This window comes from Plutella xylostella, chromosome 22 (assembly GCF_932276165.1).
Source record: "Plutella xylostella chromosome 22, ilPluXylo3.1, whole genome shotgun sequence".
Lineage (NCBI taxonomy): Eukaryota > Metazoa > Arthropoda > Insecta > Lepidoptera > Plutellidae > Plutella > Plutella xylostella.
The window spans coordinates 8,624,695-8,648,013 of record NC_064002.1 but is presented as its reverse complement, the minus strand read 5'-3'; the positions used below and the strand labels follow the sequence as shown (position 1 = coordinate 8,648,013).

Here is a 23,319-nt window from a genome sequence, read left to right as displayed (position 1 = left end):
TAAGGAGACCTCGTTTCTATCCCAACGACTACTGGTTCCTCGGCAAATATACCTAGTACTTACTAACCACCTATTTTATTAATACAATAAACTTCAAATTCTAAGACCGCTTTGGCTCGGACCGGGCCCTGTGAGGAAAGTTCTGAGGAAGTCCATCGGGAACGGAAATATGATTGTGGAGTTGTTATCGGCCGATATCGTGCTGAGGGATTGCAGGTACCGCAACTGGAAATAAAGGTGAAATATTACTGTGAAAGTATTTAGTATATAATCTACTTACTACATAAGTGTACGATTGACCTTATGATGGTACAAACCGAAGTGATCAAACTACCTATATACTTAGCTGGGTATTAACTGCTAAAGTTATTGATGAGAGGGACGGTCCGTGGATAAATTAAACACACAACCCTACCTGTAGCGCCATAGGGTTGTCACACATGATGAGCGAGGCTTCCTTCAGAGCCCGGGACGCTTGATCTCCCCTTCAGCGGCGATGATATTGGTACGCACCTCGCGGTTCGTGGATATAATTAAACCCACAACCCTACCTGCAGCGCCATAGGGTTGTCACTGTCACACATGATGAGCGAGGCTTCCTTCAGGGCCCGGGACGCCTTGAACTCCCCCTCAGCGGCGATGATCTTGGCCCGCGTCTCCGGTCCGTGGATATCATTAAACACACAACCCTACCTGTAGCGCCATAGGGTTGTCACACATAATAAGCGAGGCTTCCTTCAGAGCCCGGGACGCCTTGATCTCCCCCTCAGCGGCGATGATCTTGGCTCTTGCCTCGCGGTCCGCCTCGGCTTCTGCCGCCATCGCCCGCTGCAGCTGCACTGGGAGACGGACGTCTTTACTGGAATAAGAATATGGAGTCATTTGCGTTGATCATGTTTTTAAAGTGGCGTGGAAACAAGATGGCCAGTAACTGTAACTGCGCAGATTACATTATTAAAATTGTTAATAGTATTATAGCAGTACAGTATACAAGCACTGGAAAACACTCTGTGTTAAGTACCTACATAATTATATAAAATCATAATCATTAAAAAATATGTGAACTGTTTAGGTAGGTAAAGTACGGTGGCCTGCGCCTAAAAGTATACAGGCGGAGTTTTTAAAATAGCGATCTCAAGCTCACATGCTGCTCAAGCACATCCACATAGACACCACTGCTACACACATCACACGCAACACGCCCCCGGATTTATAACAGATGTAGTTGGTCCCTTCATCATCAGATCGCTATTTTAAAAACTCCGCCTGTATACTTTTAGGCGCAGGCCACCATACATAAATATGCATATCAGAATACATTTATATGGACTATATTCCTTGACGGGGACAAACAGCAACATTTCATATTTTCACATAACTTAATCAAGAAAGGGACACGGGAGTAGTAAATTATTCAATGAATCGACACAATATCCTAATACGAGTATTTGATCGTTTTGAACTATCAAACCGTCTCCTCCTTACATCTCGACCCGCTCGACCTCCACGCCCCAGGGGTCGGTGGCCTCGTCCAGGTTGCTCTGCATCATGTGGCTGATGGCCTCGCGGTCGCTCAGCAGCTGCGCCAGGTCTCTCATGCCGAGCACGTTGCGTAGTGTGGTGGCGGCGAGCAGGCGGGTCGACTCGCTGGAATAGGTTATTTATGTTCTTAGCGTTTCATTATAACTAGCAGTTCCCGCGAGATTCGCTTCGCCCTAAAAAGTTATCCCGTGGGAACGTGGGATATTACGCGATAAAAAGTCCAGGGTGTCAGCTAAATCCATACCAAATTTCATTAAAATCGGTTCAGCCAATTTGACTTGAAGAAGTAAAAAACGTACATACACACTCACAAATATTCGCCTGTAAGAAAGTAGCATCCTCATGTGGCCTATCGACTGTTATTTATTATTGTACTTACGTCCAGCGCAGCCTGGGCTGTCTCCTAAGAAGAAGTGGTGTAGTGTACAGTATTGGTAACATATTATCTGATTTTTCATTTCATTCTAGTGAGTAGGTATGCTCTAGGAAACGGAAAGCCCAAAGCTTGTCTTAAAACTACGCCAGTCTTTCCTGTAACTACTGACTGCTCCATATGCTACAGAAGGGTCTGGCACTCCTTGGGAGTGACGCACAGTTCTACCATCAGATAACAATTACCAACAGAAGATGACAATGGTGTTCATTACCTGTAGTCAGCAACTCGTACAACGGCATTGAGCGGCTCCTTGATACGGTAGTACACCACCGCGTCCACGGCCACTGTCACTGAATCCTTCGTTAACACCTGGAAAGTTTAAGAGCAGAGATTTTATCAAAACCTTAAAAATAATTAAAGAGTTTCAGCCAGTTTCACATCATATTTAAGAACAAACATAGATTTTAATAAATATGTCAGTTTTCGTAATTGCAAATTTTTAAGCAGCACAGTAGTAGAAGTATTTTTAGCTCACAATTTAAAAACCAAAGTGGTTTTTGTTTTTACATCATTATGTCACGGAGCGTATCAGATATTATTATCTACAAACAAACTAATTATAATAAAGTGTTTGCACCTGATTGTACTTAGACGGTATATTTTACGGTTCACCGTATGACATTCCCACGACATTTGATCCTACCTACCAAATGTCAACGAGATGTATTTGTGACCGCAACTGTACCTGTTCGCTCATTGTAATTGCATCGAAACCTTTGCTAGATTATTTTATATTGTATCGTTAACTGATTAAAATATATTTCTAATGCTCATAATACAATCCACTGTATTTTGTACCTACTGAGCTGATTACGATATAGTAAGGCTTAACTTTCAGTGTCAACCCTTAACGACACACCTACCCTATACATATACATATCTTGTAATTTACTTACTTATATTGTGAGTTTGTGTAGGGGTTAATGTTTAGAGTGATTTAAGGATTAAATTCAGGAATTAGATGCATCATGGACATAATGTCGTAATGTAAGCTCATATAAGTACTCTTCCAATAATTACTATGAATAAATATGTACTTATTGAATAAGCTAGATCTACGAGTTGGGATGATTCGAATCGGAGAAATCCACTAAAGTCTAATCAATGTCTGACTCACAAGACGAATGCCAAAAATAAAGTGACTTCATGTGTAATTAAGAAAGCACAAATGGGGTTTTATTTCTGAAGCCCATCAGGTTTAATGACCCGACGGTTGTGGCAGCGGTTCAGAACTTATCATTTCTCATCACCCATCTTCAAGTAAATAGCCGCTTAGTTTAATATCTTCAATAACAATGTTACCCGTGCCTTTATTTGTTGAATTTTCATCCTTAAAGATACTATAGATATGGACTGTCACGTTTTCTGTTAGAAATGTAGTAGATTTAAAATGAGGGCAACAGCTACCGAGTTTTGTGATTCGTCTGTTAGCGCTCTCGGTGGAATATTGGACTGTCAAAATAAACTGTCGGGCTGGATTTATCGCATAGCTGGATATTTCTTATTGGCTCGATTGCGCATTAGTAGTGGTATAATATTATTCCGACGCTTTATTGGCATTGTCATTAGTTTTTATGTGTCCCCGTGTCTCTTTCTTGTGTCAATTAGGAAGTTACAAAAATATAACGTATTGCTTTCGCAAGAATAATAAATAACTTCCTAGGTATATGATATTACGAGTATAATGATTGTAGGATATTAGGATTTGTTTCTTTGTTTGTATTGAACCGGCTCCAAAGCCTTTGAGTCCATTATAACATTTTTATTTATGTGCTTACCACTTGGAATGTAAAATATCCCGTAATCCTTTCGGAAAACCGTTTAAAGGTGATCTGAACCTTCTTCGAAAAGTCCAGTTAAGTTAACTAATAGGATTTACGTATTTAGTATCAACCAATATATCTTCCAAATTATGATTTTGTACATAAGTAAATCAAATGTAGAATTAGAACGGTTATTGGGTAATTCAAAAACATTGTTAAAAACGAAATGATGGTTTTCAAAACCGTCGCGCATCTGAATTCAAATTCAATAGCAGCAGACTCAGTTGTATACAAATCGTAAAACATTGATTGATAGTAACAGTCCACCTACGACTGGTAAATGTGCCAACTGCTAACTGCCTGGGAACAATGGTAGACTGAAATCGCTAGCCGTTTTGTTACGGCCATGTGTTTAGTGTTCTACGAAATCGATTTGTCTACATCATGAACCAAAAGCAAAAAATATACTTAAATGAAGTTACGTCGGGGCCATTCCTTGACGGGGACAAACAGCAACATTTCATATTTTCACATAACTTAATCAAGAAAGGGACACGGGAGTAGTAAATTATTCAATGAATCGACACAATATCCTAATACGAGTATTTGATCGTTTTGAACTATCAAACCGTCTCCTCCTTACATCTCGACCCGCTCGACCTCCACGCCCCAGGGGTCGGTGGCCTCGTCCAGGTTGCTCTGCATCATGTGGCTGATGGCCTCGCGGTCGCTCAGCAGCTGCGCCAGGTCTCTCATGCCGAGCACGTTGCGTAGTGTGGTGGCGGCGAGCAGGCGGGTCGACTCGCTGGAATAGGTTATTTATGTTCTTAGCGTTTCATTATAACTAGCAGTTCCCGCGAGATTCGCTTCGCCCTAAAAAGTTATCCCGTGGGAACGTGGGATATTACGCGATAAAAAGTCCAGGGTGTCAGCTAAATCCATACCAAATTTCATTAAAATCGGTTCAGCCAATTTGACTTGAAGAAGTAAAAAACGTACATACACACTCACAAATATTCGCCTGTAAGAAAGTAGCATCCTCATGTGGCCTATCGACTGTTATTTATTATTGTACTTACGTCCAGCGCAGCCTGGGCTGTCTCCTAAGAAGAAGTGGTGTAGTGTACAGTATTGGTAACATATTATCTGATTTTTCATTTCATTCTAGTGAGTAGGTATGCTCTAGGAAACGGAAAGCCCAAAGCTTGTCTTAAAACTACGCCAGTCTTTCCTGTAACTACTGACTGCTCCATATGCTACAGAAGGGTCTGGCACTCCTTGGGAGTGACGCACAGTTCTACCATCAGATAACAATTACCAACAGAAGATGACAATGGTGTTCATTACCTGTAGTCAGCAACTCGTACAACGGCATTGAGCGGCTCCTTGATACGGTAGTACACCACCGCGTCCACGGCCACTGTCACTGAATCCTTCGTTAACACCTGGAAAGTTTAAGAGCAGAGATTTTATCAAAACCTTAAAAATAATTAAAGAGTTTCAGCCAGTTTCACATCATATTTAAGAACAAACATAGATTTTAATAAATATGTCAGTTTTCGTAATTGCAAATTTTTAAGCAGCACAGTAGTAGAAGTATTTTTAGCTCACAATTTAAAAACCAAAGTGGTTTTTGTTTTTACATCATTATGTCACGGAGCGTATCAGATATTATTATCTACAAACAAACTAATTATAATAAAGTGTTTGCACCTGATTGTACTTAGACGGTATATTTTACGGTTCACCGTATGACATTCCCACGACATTTGATCCTACCTACCAAATGTCAACGAGATGTATTTGTGACCGCAACTGTACCTGTTCGCTCATTGTAATTGCATCGAAACCTTTGCTAGATTATTTTATATTGTATCGTTAACTGATTAAAATATATTTCTAATGCTCATAATACAATCCACTGTATTTTGTACCTACTGAGCTGATTACGATATAGTAAGGCTTAACTTTCAGTGTCAACCCTTAACGACACACCTACCCTATACATATACATATCTTGTAATTTACTTACTTATATTGTGAGTTTGTGTAGGGGTTAATGTTTAGAGTGATTTAAGGATTAAATTCAGGAATTAGATGCATCATGGACATAATGTCGTAATGTAAGCTCATATAAGTACTCTTCCAATAATTACTATGAATAAATATGTACTTATTGAATAAGCTAGATCTACGAGTTGGGATGATTCGAATCGGAGAAATCCACTAAAGTCTAATCAATGTCTGACTCACAAGACGAATGCCAAAAATAAAGTGACTTGTTAGTTAGTTAAATTATTGTGGGCCATTTTACCAAGCCGACGCTAAGCTTGCTTGGAGAGAGTGACCCTGCCTGAGACAGTTGCAACCGCGGCGGAACTAACCTACGCAATGCCATTGTGGGTACCCTTAGTATCGAAAAATTATTGATTCATACCTTGCCGCAACAAACTAAGGCAAATTCACGATTGCACTTATTATTTCTTAGATAACCTCTAGCTATAAAACCACAGACCCCGCATTTCTGAATTCAGTTTAGTGTGAGTCCTTTTTGAGAGAACCAGTGAAGTGAGCAGTAAAATATGGCATTCATTTTTAAGGTAGGCCATAAATATTTATACGTACAAGTAGGTATAAAGACAACATTCCTAAATAAATCAGTACATAATAAATATTTGTTATAAGTAATTAATTACACTACTAAAGACCCTGAAACTTCAGCAGTATAAGCCTGAATTAAAGCAGTGGGCAAAATAAGTAAGTATACTTACTTACCTACTTACTTAAAATAAATTCCTTTAATTATTTAATTAAAATAATATAACAACAACCTAGGAGCAAAGTATCGGTAATTAACTAACTATTAATTTTATAGTTCAGATTAATCAAGAGATGATGCACTATTATTTTTAGGGTTCGCCCTCAAGCACTATTGAATACCCCATTTTTAACCGACTTCGAAAAAAGGAGGAGGTTCTCAATTCGTCAGTATGTATGTTTTTTTATGTATGTTCATCGATTACTCAGCCATTTATGGACCGATTTTGAAAATTCTTTTTTTGATGTATTGGGTTGAGCTCAGGGGTGGTCCCATTTTTTTCAGAATTTTATTCCACCTCCAAGGGTGGGTAAAGGGTTAAAAACAGGGGTATAAATTTCCATTTTGGGCACTTATCAACCGATTGTTATGAAATTTAGACCGTAAATATTGTTATTATAGCAAAAAGATATGATGGTGACCTTGAGCGGATCTGATGATGGAAACGGAAGGCAGTCAAGGGAACTCCTCAACGGTATATAGCAAGTACCTCGTGTTTGGGCTTGAATGATTTGTATTAACGAGTAGGACATATTGGTATCATTTGCATCTTACTTTTGATTGATAATTATTGCTAATAAACTAAAAGTAATAAAATAATAATAATTTAAAAAAAAATAAAAACCGACTTCAAAAAACCACTAAAAAGTAAGAAATAATTTAAGGTTTAGACCAATCCTAGGTCACAGACAGTCACAGTACAAATATACCTAAGCAGGTACTGTTCTTTTTTTAATTTAGTGCCATATTTCTTCAGACTACTACTACTACTACCTACTTGTAACTACTTTGTCACCGCATCAACATCAAAAAAGAACAGTACCTGCTTAGGTATATTTGTACTGTGACCTAGGATTGGTCTAAACTTTAAATTATTTCTTACTTTTTAGTGGTTTTTTGAAGTCGGTTTTTAATTTTTTTTTACATTAGAAGTAGTGGTATATTTTTCGGCAGTTATAGTTAAATGTAAAGTTGGTGAAAAAATAATTATATTACTTAACTACTATAAAGTACTTCGGTAAGCACCTACTTATCAAAAATATAGGTAAGTAACTTTCAGGAAAATAGTTATAAATTATTATACTTACTTATGATCGGGAACGGTGGTCAGTTTATAAGGAGGCCTTTGCCCAGCAGTGGGACACGACACAGGCTGCATAAAAAAAAAATACTTACTTAATAATTTGTTAAGTACATTAAAATTGGCATAGATTGCGAATTCATAACAATCGTCATCGTAGTTTTGCTGAAGATCGGACAGTTAAATTTAGTACCCACTTAATATTTATATTATCTCACAGATAAAGTGGGAGTTTTCAAAATCTGAATAATAATGTTAAATTGACATTGAAAGGTATTTTCAAGGTTCAACTAACTAACGGAACTATTGAGTAACCTCCCCACTTTCTGTAAATCCGTGAAGGTCGATCTCTGTGTCTATTTTCTATTGTCATGACGTAACGATTTCAGAGGTGGTCCCAGAAGTAGAATGAAAGTGATATAGTTTACTTTTATCAATTTGACGATCCAGAAACCACAACAAATCGCGTCACTATTTCTCTATCTACCTTATACAACACATTGAGTAGGAATGAGTCCGCGTTGTCATAATTTTTGACAATAGATTGTGTTACTCTACAATCTAGAGCATTGTCTAGGTAGAGCATTATTTTTGTAAGTAATATAGGTACCTACTTACGTAATTGAATTAAATAGATTCAGAATTTTAGATTTTACATTCAGATTGAGAAATTCATATATAAGTACCTAACCAAAAGGTAAAAGCTATGGCACTAAACAATAATCACATCTTAAAAATTACCCATCACGCCACTCCACATTGTTTCCAGACCATGACCATCCTGGCTTTAGCCGCCTCAGCAGTCAGCGCGCCGCCCGGGGGCTACTCCTACAACAAGTTCAGCGGCCCAGTCAGCGGGCAGATCCACGAGGTTCAGGTGGCAGCTGCTGAGGGTCTACCGGCGCAGCAGCATGCCGACTACGGGTACGACCACCACACGGGGAAAATACACCCGGACACGGCCAAATACGCGCACTTGAAGACTGTGGATTATGTGGTGAGTTTTGGGAGCTACTGTTATGTTTCATAGCTGGAGGTACTTGGAGGTGGAAATGTAGAGAGCTCTCGTAGAGATAAGTGAATGAACGGAGCGTGTACAAGAACTTTATGGTCTTCCTGCACGTTGAAGAAATGATTAACGGAGGTTCAGCTCACTCTTATTTAGACGTTAAAAGCTCCTTATTTATTACTTCCCAAATGCGTGTTTTCACCAATCATTAATTCAAAATCCTTCCGTTAAACTCTGAAATCGCCAAAAATATTTAAGAATTAATAAAGACTCAACCAAATTGTATCAAATGTCAGCTTTCTGTTTCTTTGCGTCCTACCCTAACAACACCTATCCCCCCAGGCGAAGCCCGACTACCACTACGCGTACGGAGTAGAGGACCCGCACACGGGCAACCTGCAGAGCCACAAGGAGAGCCGTGACGGCGACGTGGTGCACGGAGAATACTCGCTGGTGGAGCCCGACGGCTCCATCCGGCTCGTGCGGTATACTGCTGACCCGAAGAACGGCTTCCAGGTATAGACAGTCAACATTTGTAGTAGATACAAATGTAGGTAGATCTACATATGTGGTGTCTCGTGTAGGTAGTCTTCTTACTTTCATATATTATGTTTTTGACACGTTAACTTTTAGTATGAAAGTAACTTCCAGTCATCGGTTGATAGAGTTATTGAAACTGGCAGTTATCGCTAGTGTTATGTTTTAGTGCTAAGGTAACAGGAAGCGGCTCGCATATGTGAATGGGCCCTATTGCCAACATTCCAAATATTTGCCTCGACAGGGAATCGAACCTGGGACTCACTGAAAAGTTACTTTATAAACACTGCATTACCTTGCGTATATACTGTTGGTCGTGGCTCTATATGGCTTTTGGACTCACCAAAGTCTGCGCAATAATGTCTGGTGTTTTTTTAACGACAATCAATGGTTTTATAACTACAGTTCATAATATATTATATAACTTTGTATAGTAACTAACTACACTTTTTTGGTTTTCAGGCTACCGTCCACAAGAAAGCAGGTGGTCAGGCTCTGAAACCAGTGCACTACGGACACGCCAAGGACAATGGAAACGACGACGACGAACACAGAGATTACTAGTCCTATTTATTGTTAAAAACTTGTTATCTTGTTCACTATTAATTTATTAGCACTGTTTTTATAAAATTTATTTACAAAATGTTACTTACATCTTTCATTTTTATTTTAACACATTACTAGCAATATCCTTTAAGTACTGTACATAGCAATAGTTGGTCCTAGATCTGCCTTGATTAACCTTTCCTGAAAGGACATCAAGAGAGTTGGAAGGGAATACGAATGTAACCTACCTAGGTCACCTAGATATGTATAGAACCTAGAATGATCTGCAAAATTTTCTTTCAGAGTAAGAAAACTGATATTCCTAATTTAATGAAGTCATTGCTAAATGCAATGAGCGTTATACCGATAGTTCCGAAAGTACTAACAGTTCAGTATTTTTTGTCGTTTTCTCTTTTAGGCACCTTGACCGCGACGCAGGGTTCACGCTCTCGTTTCCGTGACCGACACACTTTCTGTGCAACATTCACGCCGCTGCTTACCTCATCATTTGTAAACAAAATCGTTGAAGGTTACGGCGCTTTTAGGGTCTATTTTCAATGTATGTAGGACTGTAGGTACATAAGTTTGTATCTAAGACATGGGACTAGTGGGGCACGTTTGCGGTATTCCGCCAGAGAATGTCCATAGTAACAGAGGTATCCAACTTAGGTATACTTAGGAAATGGCTGGTCGCCTTGTGTGACAGAGGGAAAGTAGATCCAGGGAAAGAACCCTTTGTCCAACAGGTAACTACACTCACGGGCAATGAAAAGGTTCCACTGAGAAAAACACCAAATTACTCCTAAACGGAAAAAGCTAGTTTTATGACGCCTTCTCCAACATTGAACTACATTTAACAAAGCATCAGGATATTATATTACCAACTAAACACGGTTATATTTTGGCCAAATGTTAAATTAAATGTTTGAAAAAATTGGGGTCGTTTGGTGTCGGCTTTTTGTGAGTGGAACTATTTCATTGCCCGTGAGTGTAGTATATATGCAATAGCTATATACTTTATTAAAAGTAATTTCAAATAGTATATAAGTACAGTCTTTTATTTTATCTTGTCAATACCTACATTAATTATTATTTAAAGTATCTAAGTACTTACTACCTAAGTAACAAACAACGCAACGGTGATGATAGTGCGGGCTAGAGGCCTCCGTCGTTAAGTTTTCCTCTTCGTGAACTTATAAGGAGACCTCGTTTCTATCCCAACGACTACTGGTTCCTCGGCAAATATACCTAGTACTTACTAACCACCTATTTTATTAATACAATAAACTTCAAATTCTAAGACCGCTTTGGCTCGGACCGGGCCCTGTGAGGAAAGTTCTGAGGAAGTCCATCGGGAACGGAAATATGATTGTGGAGTTGTTATCGGCCGATATCGTGCTGAGGGATTGCAGGTACCGCAACTGGAAATAAAGGTGAAATATTACTGTGAAAGTATTTAGTATATAATCTACTTACTACATAAGTGTACGATTGACCTTATGATGGTACAAACCGAAGTGATCAAACTACCTATATACTTAGCTGGGTATTAACTGCTAAAGTTATTGATGAGAGGGACGGTCCGTGGATAAATTAAACACACAACCCTACCTGTAGCGCCATAGGGTTGTCACACATGATGAGCGAGGCTTCCTTCAGAGCCCGGGACGCTTGATCTCCCCTTCAGCGGCGATGATATTGGTACGCACCTCGCGGTTCGTGGATATAATTAAACCCACAACCCTACCTGCAGCGCCATAGGGTTGTCACTGTCACACATGATGAGCGAGGCTTCCTTCAGGGCCCGGGACGCCTTGAACTCCCCCTCAGCGGCGATGATCTTGGCCCGCGTCTCCGGTCCGTGGATATCATTAAACACACAACCCTACCTGTAGCGCCATAGGGTTGTCACACATAATAAGCGAGGCTTCCTTCAGAGCCCGGGACGCCTTGATCTCCCCCTCAGCGGCGATGATCTTGGCTCTTGCCTCGCGGTCCGCCTCGGCTTCTGCCGCCATCGCCCGCTGCAGCTGCACTGGGAGACGGACGTCTTTACTGGAATAAGAATATGGAGTCATTTGCGTTGATCATGTTTTTAAAGTGGCGTGGAAACAAGATGGCCAGTAACTGTAACTGCGCAGATTACATTATTAAAATTGTTAATAGTATTATAGCAGTACAGTATACAAGCACTGGAAAACACTCTGTGTTAAGTACCTACATAATTATATAAAATCATAATCATTAAAAAATATGTGAACTGTTTAGGTAGGTAAAGTACGGTGGCCTGCGCCTAAAAGTATACAGGCGGAGTTTTTAAAATAGCGATCTCAAGCTCACATGCTGCTCAAGCACATCCACATAGACACCACTGCTACACACATCACACGCAACACGCCCCCGGATTTATAACAGATGTAGTTGGTCCCTTCATCATCAGATCGCTATTTTAAAAACTCCGCCTGTATACTTTTAGGCGCAGGCCACCATACATAAATATGCATATCAGAATACATTTATATGGACTATATTCCTTGACGGGGACAAACAGCAACATTTCATATTTTCACATAACTTAATCAAGAAAGGGACACGGGAGTAGTAAATTATTCAATGAATCGACACAATATCCTAATACGAGTATTTGATCGTTTTGAACTATCAAACCGTCTCCTCCTTACATCTCGACCCGCTCGACCTCCACGCCCCAGGGGTCGGTGGCCTCGTCCAGGTTGCTCTGCATCATGTGGCTGATGGCCTCGCGGTCGCTCAGCAGCTGCGCCAGGTCTCTCATGCCGAGCACGTTGCGTAGTGTGGTGGCGGCGAGCAGGCGGGTCGACTCGCTGGAATAGGTTATTTATGTTCTTAGCGTTTCATTATAACTAGCAGTTCCCGCGAGATTCGCTTCGCCCTAAAAAGTTATCCCGTGGGAACGTGGGATATTACGCGATAAAAAGTCCAGGGTGTCAGCTAAATCCATACCAAATTTCATTAAAATCGGTTCAGCCAATTTGACTTGAAGAAGTAAAAAACGTACATACACACTCACAAATATTCGCCTGTAAGAAAGTAGCATCCTCATGTGGCCTATCGACTGTTATTTATTATTGTACTTACGTCCAGCGCAGCCTGGGCTGTCTCCTAAGAAGAAGTGGTGTAGTGTACAGTATTGGTAACATATTATCTGATTTTTCATTTCATTCTAGTGAGTAGGTATGCTCTAGGAAACGGAAAGCCCAAAGCTTGTCTTAAAACTACGCCAGTCTTTCCTGTAACTACTGACTGCTCCATATGCTACAGAAGGGTCTGGCACTCCTTGGGAGTGACGCACAGTTCTACCATCAGATAACAATTACCAACAGAAGATGACAATGGTGTTCATTACCTGTAGTCAGCAACTCGTACAACGGCATTGAGCGGCTCCTTGATACGGTAGTACACCACCGCGTCCACGGCCACTGTCACTGAATCCTTCGTTAACACCTGGAAAGTTTAAGAGCAGAGATTTTATCAAAACCTTAAAAATAATTAAAGAGTTTCAGCCAGTTTCACATCATATTTAAGAACAAACATAGATTTTAATAAATATGTCAGTTTTCGTAATTGCAAATTTTTAAGCAGCACAGTAGTAGAAGTATTTTTAGCTCACAATTTAAAAACCAAAGTGGTTTTTGTTTTTACATCATTATGTCACGGAGCGTATCAGATATTATTATCTACAAACAAACTAATTATAATAAAGTGTTTGCACCTGATTGTACTTAGACGGTATATTTTACGGTTCACCGTATGACATTCCCACGACATTTGATCCTACCTACCAAATGTCAACGAGATGTATTTGTGACCGCAACTGTACCTGTTCGCTCATTGTAATTGCATCGAAACCTTTGCTAGATTATTTTATATTGTATCGTTAACTGATTAAAATATATTTCTAATGCTCATAATACAATCCACTGTATTTTGTACCTACTGAGCTGATTACGATATAGTAAGGCTTAACTTTCAGTGTCAACCCTTAACGACACACCTACCCTATACATATACATATCTTGTAATTTACTTACTTATATTGTGAGTTTGTGTAGGGGTTAATGTTTAGAGTGATTTAAGGATTAAATTCAGGAATTAGATGCATCATGGACATAATGTCGTAATGTAAGCTCATATAAGTACTCTTCCAATAATTACTATGAATAAATATGTACTTATTGAATAAGCTAGATCTACGAGTTGGGATGATTCGAATCGGAGAAATCCACTAAAGTCTAATCAATGTCTGACTCACAAGACGAATGCCAAAAATAAAGTGACTTCATGTGTAATTAAGAAAGCACAAATGGGGTTTTATTTCTGAAGCCCATCAGGTTTAATGACCCGACGGTTGTGGCAGCGGTTCAGAACTTATCATTTCTCATCACCCATCTTCAAGTAAATAGCCGCTTAGTTTAATATCTTCAATAACAATGTTACCCGTGCCTTTATTTGTTGAATTTTCATCCTTAAAGATACTATAGATATGGACTGTCACGTTTTCTGTTAGAAATGTAGTAGATTTAAAATGAGGGCAACAGCTACCGAGTTTTGTGATTCGTCTGTTAGCGCTCTCGGTGGAATATTGGACTGTCAAAATAAACTGTCGGGCTGGATTTATCGCATAGCTGGATATTTCTTATTGGCTCGATTGCGCATTAGTAGTGGTATAATATTATTCCGACGCTTTATTGGCATTGTCATTAGTTTTTATGTGTCCCCGTGTCTCTTTCTTGTGTCAATTAGGAAGTTACAAAAATATAACGTATTGCTTTCGCAAGAATAATAAATAACTTCCTAGGTATATGATATTACGAGTATAATGATTGTAGGATATTAGGATTTGTTTCTTTGTTTGTATTGAACCGGCTCCAAAGCCTTTGAGTCCATTATAACATTTTTATTTATGTGCTTACCACTTGGAATGTAAAATATCCCGTAATCCTTTCGGAAAACCGTTTAAAGGTGATCTGAACCTTCTTCGAAAAGTCCAGTTAAGTTAACTAATAGGATTTACGTATTTAGTATCAACCAATATATCTTCCAAATTATGATTTTGTACATAAGTAAATCAAATGTAGAATTAGAACGGTTATTGGGTAATTCAAAAACATTGTTAAAAACGAAATGATGGTTTTCAAAACCGTCGCGCATCTGAATTCAAATTCAATAGCAGCAGACTCAGTTGTATACAAATCGTAAAACATTGATTGATAGTAACAGTCCACCTACGACTGGTAAATGTGCCAACTGCTAACTGCCTGGGAACAATGGTAGACTGAAATCGCTAGCCGTTTTGTTACGGCCATGTGTTTAGTGTTCTACGAAATCGATTTGTCTACATCATGAACCAAAAGCAAAAAATATACTTAAATGAAGTTACGTCGGGGCCATTCCTTGACGGGGACAAACAGCAACATTTCATATTTTCACATAACTTAATCAAGAAAGGGACACGGGAGTAGTAAATTATTCAATGAATCGACACAATATCCTAATACGAGTATTTGATCGTTTTGAACTATCAAACCGTCTCCTCCTTACATCTCGACCCGCTCGACCTCCACGCCCCAGGGGTCGGTGGCCTCGTCCAGGTTGCTCTGCATCATGTGGCTGATGGCCTCGCGGTCGCTCAGCAGCTGCGCCAGGTCTCTCATGCCGAGCACGTTGCGTAGTGTGGTGGCGGCGAGCAGGCGGGTCGACTCGCTGGAATAGGTTATTTATGTTCTTAGCGTTTCATTATAACTAGCAGTTCCCGCGAGATTCGCTTCGCCCTAAAAAGTTATCCCGTGGGAACGTGGGATATTACGCGATAAAAAGTCCAGGGTGTCAGCTAAATCCATACCAAATTTCATTAAAATCGGTTCAGCCAATTTGACTTGAAGAAGTAAAAAACGTACATACACACTCACAAATATTCGCCTGTAAGAAAGTAGCATCCTCATGTGGCCTATCGACTGTTATTTATTATTGTACTTACGTCCAGCGCAGCCTGGGCTGTCTCCTAAGAAGAAGTGGTGTAGTGTACAGTATTGGTAACATATTATCTGATTTTTCATTTCATTCTAGTGAGTAGGTATGCTCTAGGAAACGGAAAGCCCAAAGCTTGTCTTAAAACTACGCCAGTCTTTCCTGTAACTACTGACTGCTCCATATGCTACAGAAGGGTCTGGCACTCCTTGGGAGTGACGCACAGTTCTACCATCAGATAACAATTACCAACAGAAGATGACAATGGTGTTCATTACCTGTAGTCAGCAACTCGTACAACGGCATTGAGCGGCTCCTTGATACGGTAGTACACCACCGCGTCCACGGCCACTGTCACTGAATCCTTCGTTAACACCTGGAAAGTTTAAGAGCAGAGATTTTATCAAAACCTTAAAAATAATTAAAGAGTTTCAGCCAGTTTCACATCATATTTAAGAACAAACATAGATTTTAATAAATATGTCAGTTTTCGTAATTGCAAATTTTTAAGCAGCACAGTAGTAGAAGTATTTTTAGCTCACAATTTAAAAACCAAAGTGGTTTTTGTTTTTACATCATTATGTCACGGAGCGTATCAGATATTATTATCTACAAACAAACTAATTATAATAAAGTGTTTGCACCTGATTGTACTTAGACGGTATATTTTACGGTTCACCGTATGACATTCCCACGACATTTGATCCTACCTACCAAATGTCAACGAGATGTATTTGTGACCGCAACTGTACCTGTTCGCTCATTGTAATTGCATCGAAACCTTTGCTAGATTATTTTATATTGTATCGTTAACTGATTAAAATATATTTCTAATGCTCATAATACAATCCACTGTATTTTGTACCTACTGAGCTGATTACGATATAGTAAGGCTTAACTTTCAGTGTCAACCCTTAACGACACACCTACCCTATACATATACATATCTTGTAATTTACTTACTTATATTGTGAGTTTGTGTAGGGGTTAATGTTTAGAGTGATTTAAGGATTAAATTCAGGAATTAGATGCATCATGGACATAATGTCGTAATGTAAGCTCATATAAGTACTCTTCCAATAATTACTATGAATAAATATGTACTTATTGAATAAGCTAGATCTACGAGTTGGGATGATTCGAATCGGAGAAATCCACTAAAGTCTAATCAATGTCTGACTCACAAGACGAATGCCAAAAATAAAGTGACTTCATGTGTAATTAAGAAAGCACAAATGGGGTTTTATTTCTGAAGCCCATCAGGTTTAATGACCCGACGGTTGTGGCAGCGGTTCAGAACTTATCATTTCTCATCACCCATCTTCAAGTAAATAGCCGCTTAGTTTAATATCTTCAATAACAATGTTACCCGTGCCTTTATTTGTTGAATTTTCATCCTTAAAGATACTATAGATATGGACTGTCACGTTTTCTGTTAGAAATGTAGTAGATTTAAAATGAGGGCAACAGCTACCGAGTTTTGTGATTCGTCTGTTAGCGCTCTCGGTGGAATATTGGACTGTCAAAATAAACTGTCGGGCTGGATTTATCGCATAGCTGGATATTTCTTATTGGCTCGATTGCGCATTAGTAGTGGTATAATATTATTCCGACGCTTTATTGGCATTGTCATTAGTTTTTATGTGTCCCCGTGTCTCTTTCTTGTGTCAATTAGGAAGTTACAAAAATATAACGTATTGCTTTCGCAAGAATAATAAATAACTTCCTAGGTATATGATATTACGAGTATAATGATTGTAGGATATTAGGATTTGTTTCTTTGTTTGTATTGAACCGGCTCCAAAGCCTTTGAGTCCATTATAACATTTTTATTTATGTGCTTACCACTTGGAATGTAAAATATCCCGTAATCCTTTCGGAAAACCGTTTAAAGGTGATCTGAACCTTCTTCGAAAAGTCCAGTTAAGTTAACTAATAGGATTTACGTATTTAGTATCAACCAATATATCTTCCAAATTATGATTTTGTACATAAGTAAATCAAATGTAGAATTAGAACGGTTATTGGGTAATTCAAAAACATTGTTAAAAACGAAATGATGGTTTTCAAAACCGTCGCGCATCTGAATTCAAATTCAATAGCAGCAGACTCAGTTGTATACAAATCGTAAAACATTGATTGATAGTAACAGTCCACCTACGACTGGTAAATGTGCCAACTGCTAACTGCCTGGGAACAATGGTAGACTGAAATCGCTAGCCGTTTTGTTACGGCCATGTGTTTAGTGTTCTACGAAATCGATTTGTCTACATCATGAACCAAAAGCAAAAAATATACTTAAATGAAGTTACGTGCAGAAGTACACTACATTATAGCCAACAATCATCCACTCTTTCTTCTACTGCTTGTTACCAAATATCGGTGACAAACAAAATAGCTAAACTGGGGTTTGTTTGTGACATTGATAACATGAGTAGCCAGTCAGACAAGTTTTCACTGCTCAGAGTGTACCGAAAGTGTAAGTCTAGATTACTGAATAGTTACAACTAAACAGTGTATACTGTTTAAGGTACCCTGCACCTATCCAGAGCAAGACATAAACACAATTAAAACAGACTTCTCTACCAGAACAAGCCCAAACCCAATTCCAGTTTACAACTACGTCATCCATCAACCACACCTTTGACATAAAGTCCCAAATCAATGTACAAACCTCTTGCGGCGGCACATTAAAGGACACAGTCCTGAGGTCCACCTTCCTGTAGGTGTCCACGCAGGGCAGTACGAAGAACAGACCGGGTCCTCTCGGCCCGCCCTTCCTCACCCGGCCGAGGCGGAAGATCACCGCACGCTCGAACTCTTGCACCACCTGGGAAAGTAAATTATGGTAAAATCTGCTTTGGAATTTTAAAAAATCTTTGTGATTGTCATGATCATTAGCCGACATACACATAAACACGACACGACGTCGCGTCGCATTGTGATGTGTGTAATGAAGAAGAATACATGTAGGTACAAACAATTTAATGATACAATACATTGCCAATGCCAAGAACCATAGACTTAAATAAAAGTAATTAATATACCTAATTGAAAGTAAAATAAGTACTAATTACGCACCTTGAAGCATTCAATCAATGAGAACGGGAACGTGATAATAACCAGGAGAAAGGAGAGAAATGTGGCGAAGCGCTCCACGCAACCCACAGAATCTGGATTTGCTGAAAAAACGAAAATGAATTTTACGTAGCTGTGTTGCATGTTGTGTTTCATGATTACATTAGAATAAATTATATGAATAATGATAATGATTTATTTCTACTTTGATAGAGCTGCAATGGTAAATAGAGAGATTATTGATGATCCTAATTAGAGGAATTTATTACCTATATAGGCAAATAATCATGGATTCTGTATACTTAACATTGCTATTGTTTATTATGTATCGGAACCTCATGAAGAACCGGTTACTCGCATTTCTCTCAACTCGAATCTAAGTACTTAAATCATATCACGACGGTAAAGTTAGGCGCTGGTTGCAGACTGGAAATGTTTGATAATAGACAAAATAATAATAGGTATCTAGGTCTTGGTAATATAACGTAATACTTACGCAACCGGCATGTGATAGCGCAAGAGGTACTCGCATCGCAATCTAAAATATCGAAATGCACCAATCAGTGGGCTTCACAAAAGTTTGAAAAACTAAACTGACTGAAACTTTTTACTCACGGCTATGCACGTTGTCGCGCCTAGTGCTTACTTGTCTTAACTCCGTTTGCATTTTATTGTATGTAAGTTTACTCGATTATTTAAAACAATAGTTTTGTTTCCCGATGCAAATAGAAATGGTTCAGCGTTAGTAACAGATCGAGTCAGACTGCGCCATCCCACGAGCTAACTTCATCGGAAGAGCCTGTTTACATGACCCAAAAACGTAACCGAAGTAAAAATATCAATTACAATGCCATTCTCCTAAAACATAAATGCGAAAGCTAATAAAATGGGCCTATTAAACGTCACCGTAAATATAATTTAACTGTTCGGGTTTGATTAGAAATTTCTATTTACGTATTTCTATGTAGCACTCCACCTCGCCAGAATTTTTGTCCTGTATTCCGATGTCCATGTGGATCAGACGGTACCGCATTGGTCGAGTATCGATTGTATCGAGTTGTTATCGATCCGGAGTCTATGTGGCTACTAAAGAGGGAGGCCGAAAGAACAGGTTGTCGGTAAAAATAAATAAATAACGCACTCTGAACCATGATGCAGGCGCACGCGAGCCGAATGGACCGTCATCGGGACTTTGGGATGCGGCTCTTGTTTATAGTATCGGTGGTAATTTGTTGCAGGATGTTTACATCATAAATTTGTAGTTATAATAAGTGAGTTGGTCATTAAAATATTCATTGAAGTTAACATGTGATGGAGCTTGTTTGATTTAGACGATTGAGTGTTCGAGGAAGAATTGGGAATTAGTTGAATTAAAAATGGGTAGAATTAGGAATCTCTAAATAAGTCTTTTTCAGTTTCATTAATTGTAGTTTATATTCGAAAATTTAGTACAGTACAGGGCTCAAATAGTTTGGGTACAATACTACTGTTTCACTATCGGCTTAGTTCAGGAATACAGCACACATACCTATAGACTGCATTGCACGTGGTTTCATGATCGACAGATAAGTCAAACATCAGCGTATGTTTAATCTCGCTCCGACTTAATCTAAAAATAACTTAATAAACTACAAGCAGTATATCTACTGTTTCCTCCTGTGCAAGGTTTACAAAACAAATGGGAAAATTATTTAAGCACTAGAAGCTATTTTTATAAATTTGATCTAGGTATAAGATATCCCAGAATATCCACAAAAGTAACTTAAAGAAATGTAACTTTTATATTGATTATAATGCCACAGATGGTGTACTTAATATAGAATTAGGGTATGTTGCAGAGTTATTTCTCCCACAGGACCTATAAATAAAAAAAAATCAGTTTGCGCGCTAATGCGACTTTATTCTAAAAATGATCTGACCATTAAAACCAGCGGTGTTACAAAGTAAGACGTATTTAGACAAATTAATAGCCAACAATTTTGTATCTAGCACTACCATTTTCACCACAGCGGTCTACCACGGTTTTACGAATACCTACAGAAAATAGCAAAGCTTTGTTATTAGTTACAATTATTAGTTATTAAAACGTTAGTAGTTTGAATAGTAACTTGAGTCTGTTTATAGTTCCTATAGCGGTGGTAGCTCAGTCGGGTAAGCGCCCGCATCTCACGCAAGAGATGCGGGTTCGAATCACTGCGCTGACATGTACCAATGAGTTCTTTTAACTTAAGTACAATGTATACCATCGCTCTTACGGTGAAGGAAAACATCGTGAGGAAACAGCACATCTAGATATGTGAACCCACCAACCCGCAGTGGACCAGCGTGGGAAATGGTCCAAGCTTAGGAAGGCAGTTTAGAGGTTCTACCTTTTTTGGCATAAGATTTTTTTGCCTAATCTCGTATTGCATAGTAACGTTTGGTCAAAGTCTCGTTACGCCGAAAATCGTATGGCATAAATCTCGTTTAGTAAAAAGTTATTTCGCATAACATTGTCTAGCCTAATAATGGTATAGCCAAATCTTGAATAGCCTAATAATGCTATGGCATAGGTTTATACAAAGTAATAATATTCATTTGGCTTTAACTTTGACGGAGCGTCTCCCTACATAGCGCAAACTGGTGCCTTGCTGTATTGTTTCCGCTGTTTGGAAAACGCTCCGCTCCGCTTCGCTGCGCTCCGCTTTGGTTTTGATGAACATGTGCACCTAGCACGCTCCTCCTCGCTTTGCTCGTCGTCGCACCTATTTTTAGGTTTCGATCTCATGGGGTTTGTAATAATTATATTGTTCGTTAACTTTCGATTTTTTGATCATACAATACCGTGATTTTCGGGATGTAGGAGAAAAATACCACAATTTGTACATTTACTACATACTTAATATATTATTTATTAAGATAACATTAGGAGAAACAAGATTATACATAGGTATAGACGAACATAAATTAGAGCAAACGAAACTTAGGTGTTTAAAGATTGTGCCTAAAGAGTTTTAGACGAAACGAGCCTTATGCCACATAAGTCTTGGCAAAGTGATAGTTTGGCCAAAAAAGTTTAGACCATACGAGCTTTGCGAAATGAGTTTTGGTCAATAAAGATTATGCCAGATGAGCGGAACCCCAGTTTAGACCTTGGGGATATGCACAAAGGTTCCACTCGAGAGAGCCAGGTGCAGGTACTTAAACCCCCACAGAGAATAGAATAGAATAGAATAGTTCCTATAGCTGCACATATTATTTGGGGTTGCACGGCATGTCGATACACAATTTTCATAGGAGACACGTGACCAACAAATTTACTGTGCAAAAGCTTTATATTTCATGAATTTACAAAAGTCGTTGAACAAAAGTTTGTTAGAATGACCCCCTAAGTCACCCTCTTTCGGCTTACTAATGCCTTGTTTGCAACACGTTGTATAATTAAGTACCTACCTACTTTTGATTCAAAACTGTTGAAGTTATTCATGATACCTACGCCAATTTCATAGTCGCATCAATGTTAGCGTTGTCATTCGTGAAACGAGAGTACACCCCCAGGTTATGGATGCAATTAACCCAGGAAAGGCAAGTAGTTCACATATTTACCTCGAATCGCTTCGGTGAAAAATACTTGTCATAACTCCTAGCGATTTAAATGGTTCAAATCTGATGACCAGTTTTGAGGTCGCGCATAGTTTTTTGTGTTTCATGTGTTCTTAGATGGTTGTGGTTGTATACTATCTACTATGTAATTCGAACGTGGAATAACAGAAGACATATTTATAGACTTAGATAGAGACTGTTGTAAAATAATGAAAGTTATTGAAATCATTTATTCAGGATTTCTTGCTTTTTATTTTATAAATGATTCACCTTTAGATATTTTATAAATGATTTCAATATAAATGGATTTTAACTTGGAAGAGGTCCAGATGCATATCTAGAACGGTAATTGCAAAGGAAACACTATCACACTGGCAACAAATCCATAACATTCAAGATCCTTAGTAAATAAGGGCTACTTTCGTTTGACTTGACAGAGAGCTGGTTAGCTAGAGCTTTAGCCTAATGCGGGTTGATCTAGGCACACATTTAGGTTACACCACACGTCTCGTATCTACACCTACTCACCATTGAGAGTAGGTTTCGACATGATTGAACACCTACGGATTTGGCATGGGATTTGGGTTGAAGCGCTCTTGTGTTGTGAATAGTTGTGATACAATGTACAGTTAGGTAGAATCTACAATAATTTATTGAAGGGTAGGTTCCACTTACAAAATGTCAATACCAAACGAACCCAATTTTTTCCAACATTAAATTTAAATTTTGATCAAAATATTACCGTTTTTACTTGGTAATATCCTGATTCCTAATGCTTTGTTAAATGTACTTCAATGTTGCAGTAGGCGTCATTAGGGTGCTTTTCCACCAGAGATGTGCTATGCTTCGATGCTATGGATGCGTTTGATATCCACCAATCATAATTATTGGTGCACATAGCTTAGCACTGGTGGAAACGGA

The 23,319-nt window shown here is 38.8% G+C and overlaps 3 protein-coding genes across 8 annotated transcripts; 1 reads left to right on the top strand and 2 right to left on the bottom strand.

Annotated features, from left to right (window-relative positions):
- Positions 1-36: 36 nt before the first annotated feature.
- Positions 37-5,574, bottom strand: LOC125490297 (stomatin-like). Its single transcript, XM_048629119.1, has 5 exons — positions 5,563-5,574; positions 5,089-5,186; positions 4,385-4,546; positions 694-859; positions 37-225 (listed from the first exon to the last, which is right to left on the bottom strand). Exons 1-5 carry the CDS (start codon positions 5,572-5,574, stop codon positions 94-96), a joined length of 570 nt encoding a protein of 189 aa, XP_048485076.1. The 3' UTR covers positions 37-93.
- Positions 5,575-6,041: 467 nt separating this feature from the next.
- On the top strand, positions 6,042-9,834 carry LOC105391490 (cuticle protein 8). 2 transcript variants are annotated; one of them, XM_038105736.2, is made up of 4 exons: positions 6,042-6,341; positions 8,410-8,637; positions 8,992-9,165; positions 9,649-9,834. In XM_038105736.2, exons 1-4 carry the CDS (start codon positions 6,324-6,326, stop codon positions 9,748-9,750), a joined length of 522 nt encoding a protein of 173 aa, XP_037961664.2. In that variant the 5' UTR covers positions 6,042-6,323; the 3' UTR covers positions 9,751-9,834. The 2 variants fall into 2 exon arrangements, with proteins under 2 accessions (XP_037961664.2, XP_037961663.2); XM_038105735.2 differs by lacking the exon at positions 6,042-6,341 and having other exon boundaries at positions 7,883-8,637.
- A 1,144-nt stretch (positions 9,835-10,978) lies between these two features.
- On the bottom strand, positions 10,979-19,994 carry LOC105391583 (band 7 protein AGAP004871). Of its 5 annotated transcripts, none has more exons than XM_048629318.1 (8): positions 19,771-19,987; positions 19,313-19,354; positions 18,820-18,920; positions 18,413-18,568; positions 16,017-16,114; positions 15,313-15,474; positions 11,622-11,787; positions 10,980-11,153 (listed from the first exon to the last, which is right to left on the bottom strand). In XM_048629318.1, exons 1-8 carry the CDS (start codon positions 19,847-19,849, stop codon positions 11,022-11,024), a joined length of 936 nt encoding a protein of 311 aa, XP_048485275.1. In that variant the 5' UTR covers positions 19,850-19,987; the 3' UTR covers positions 10,980-11,021. The 5 variants fall into 5 exon arrangements, with proteins under 5 accessions (XP_048485274.1, XP_048485275.1, XP_048485276.1 ...); XM_048629319.1 differs by lacking the exon at positions 19,771-19,987 and adding an exon at positions 19,432-19,710; XM_048629317.1 differs by lacking the exon at positions 19,313-19,354 and having other exon boundaries at positions 10,979-11,153; positions 19,793-19,994.
- Between the last annotated feature and the right edge of the window lie 3,325 nt (positions 19,995-23,319).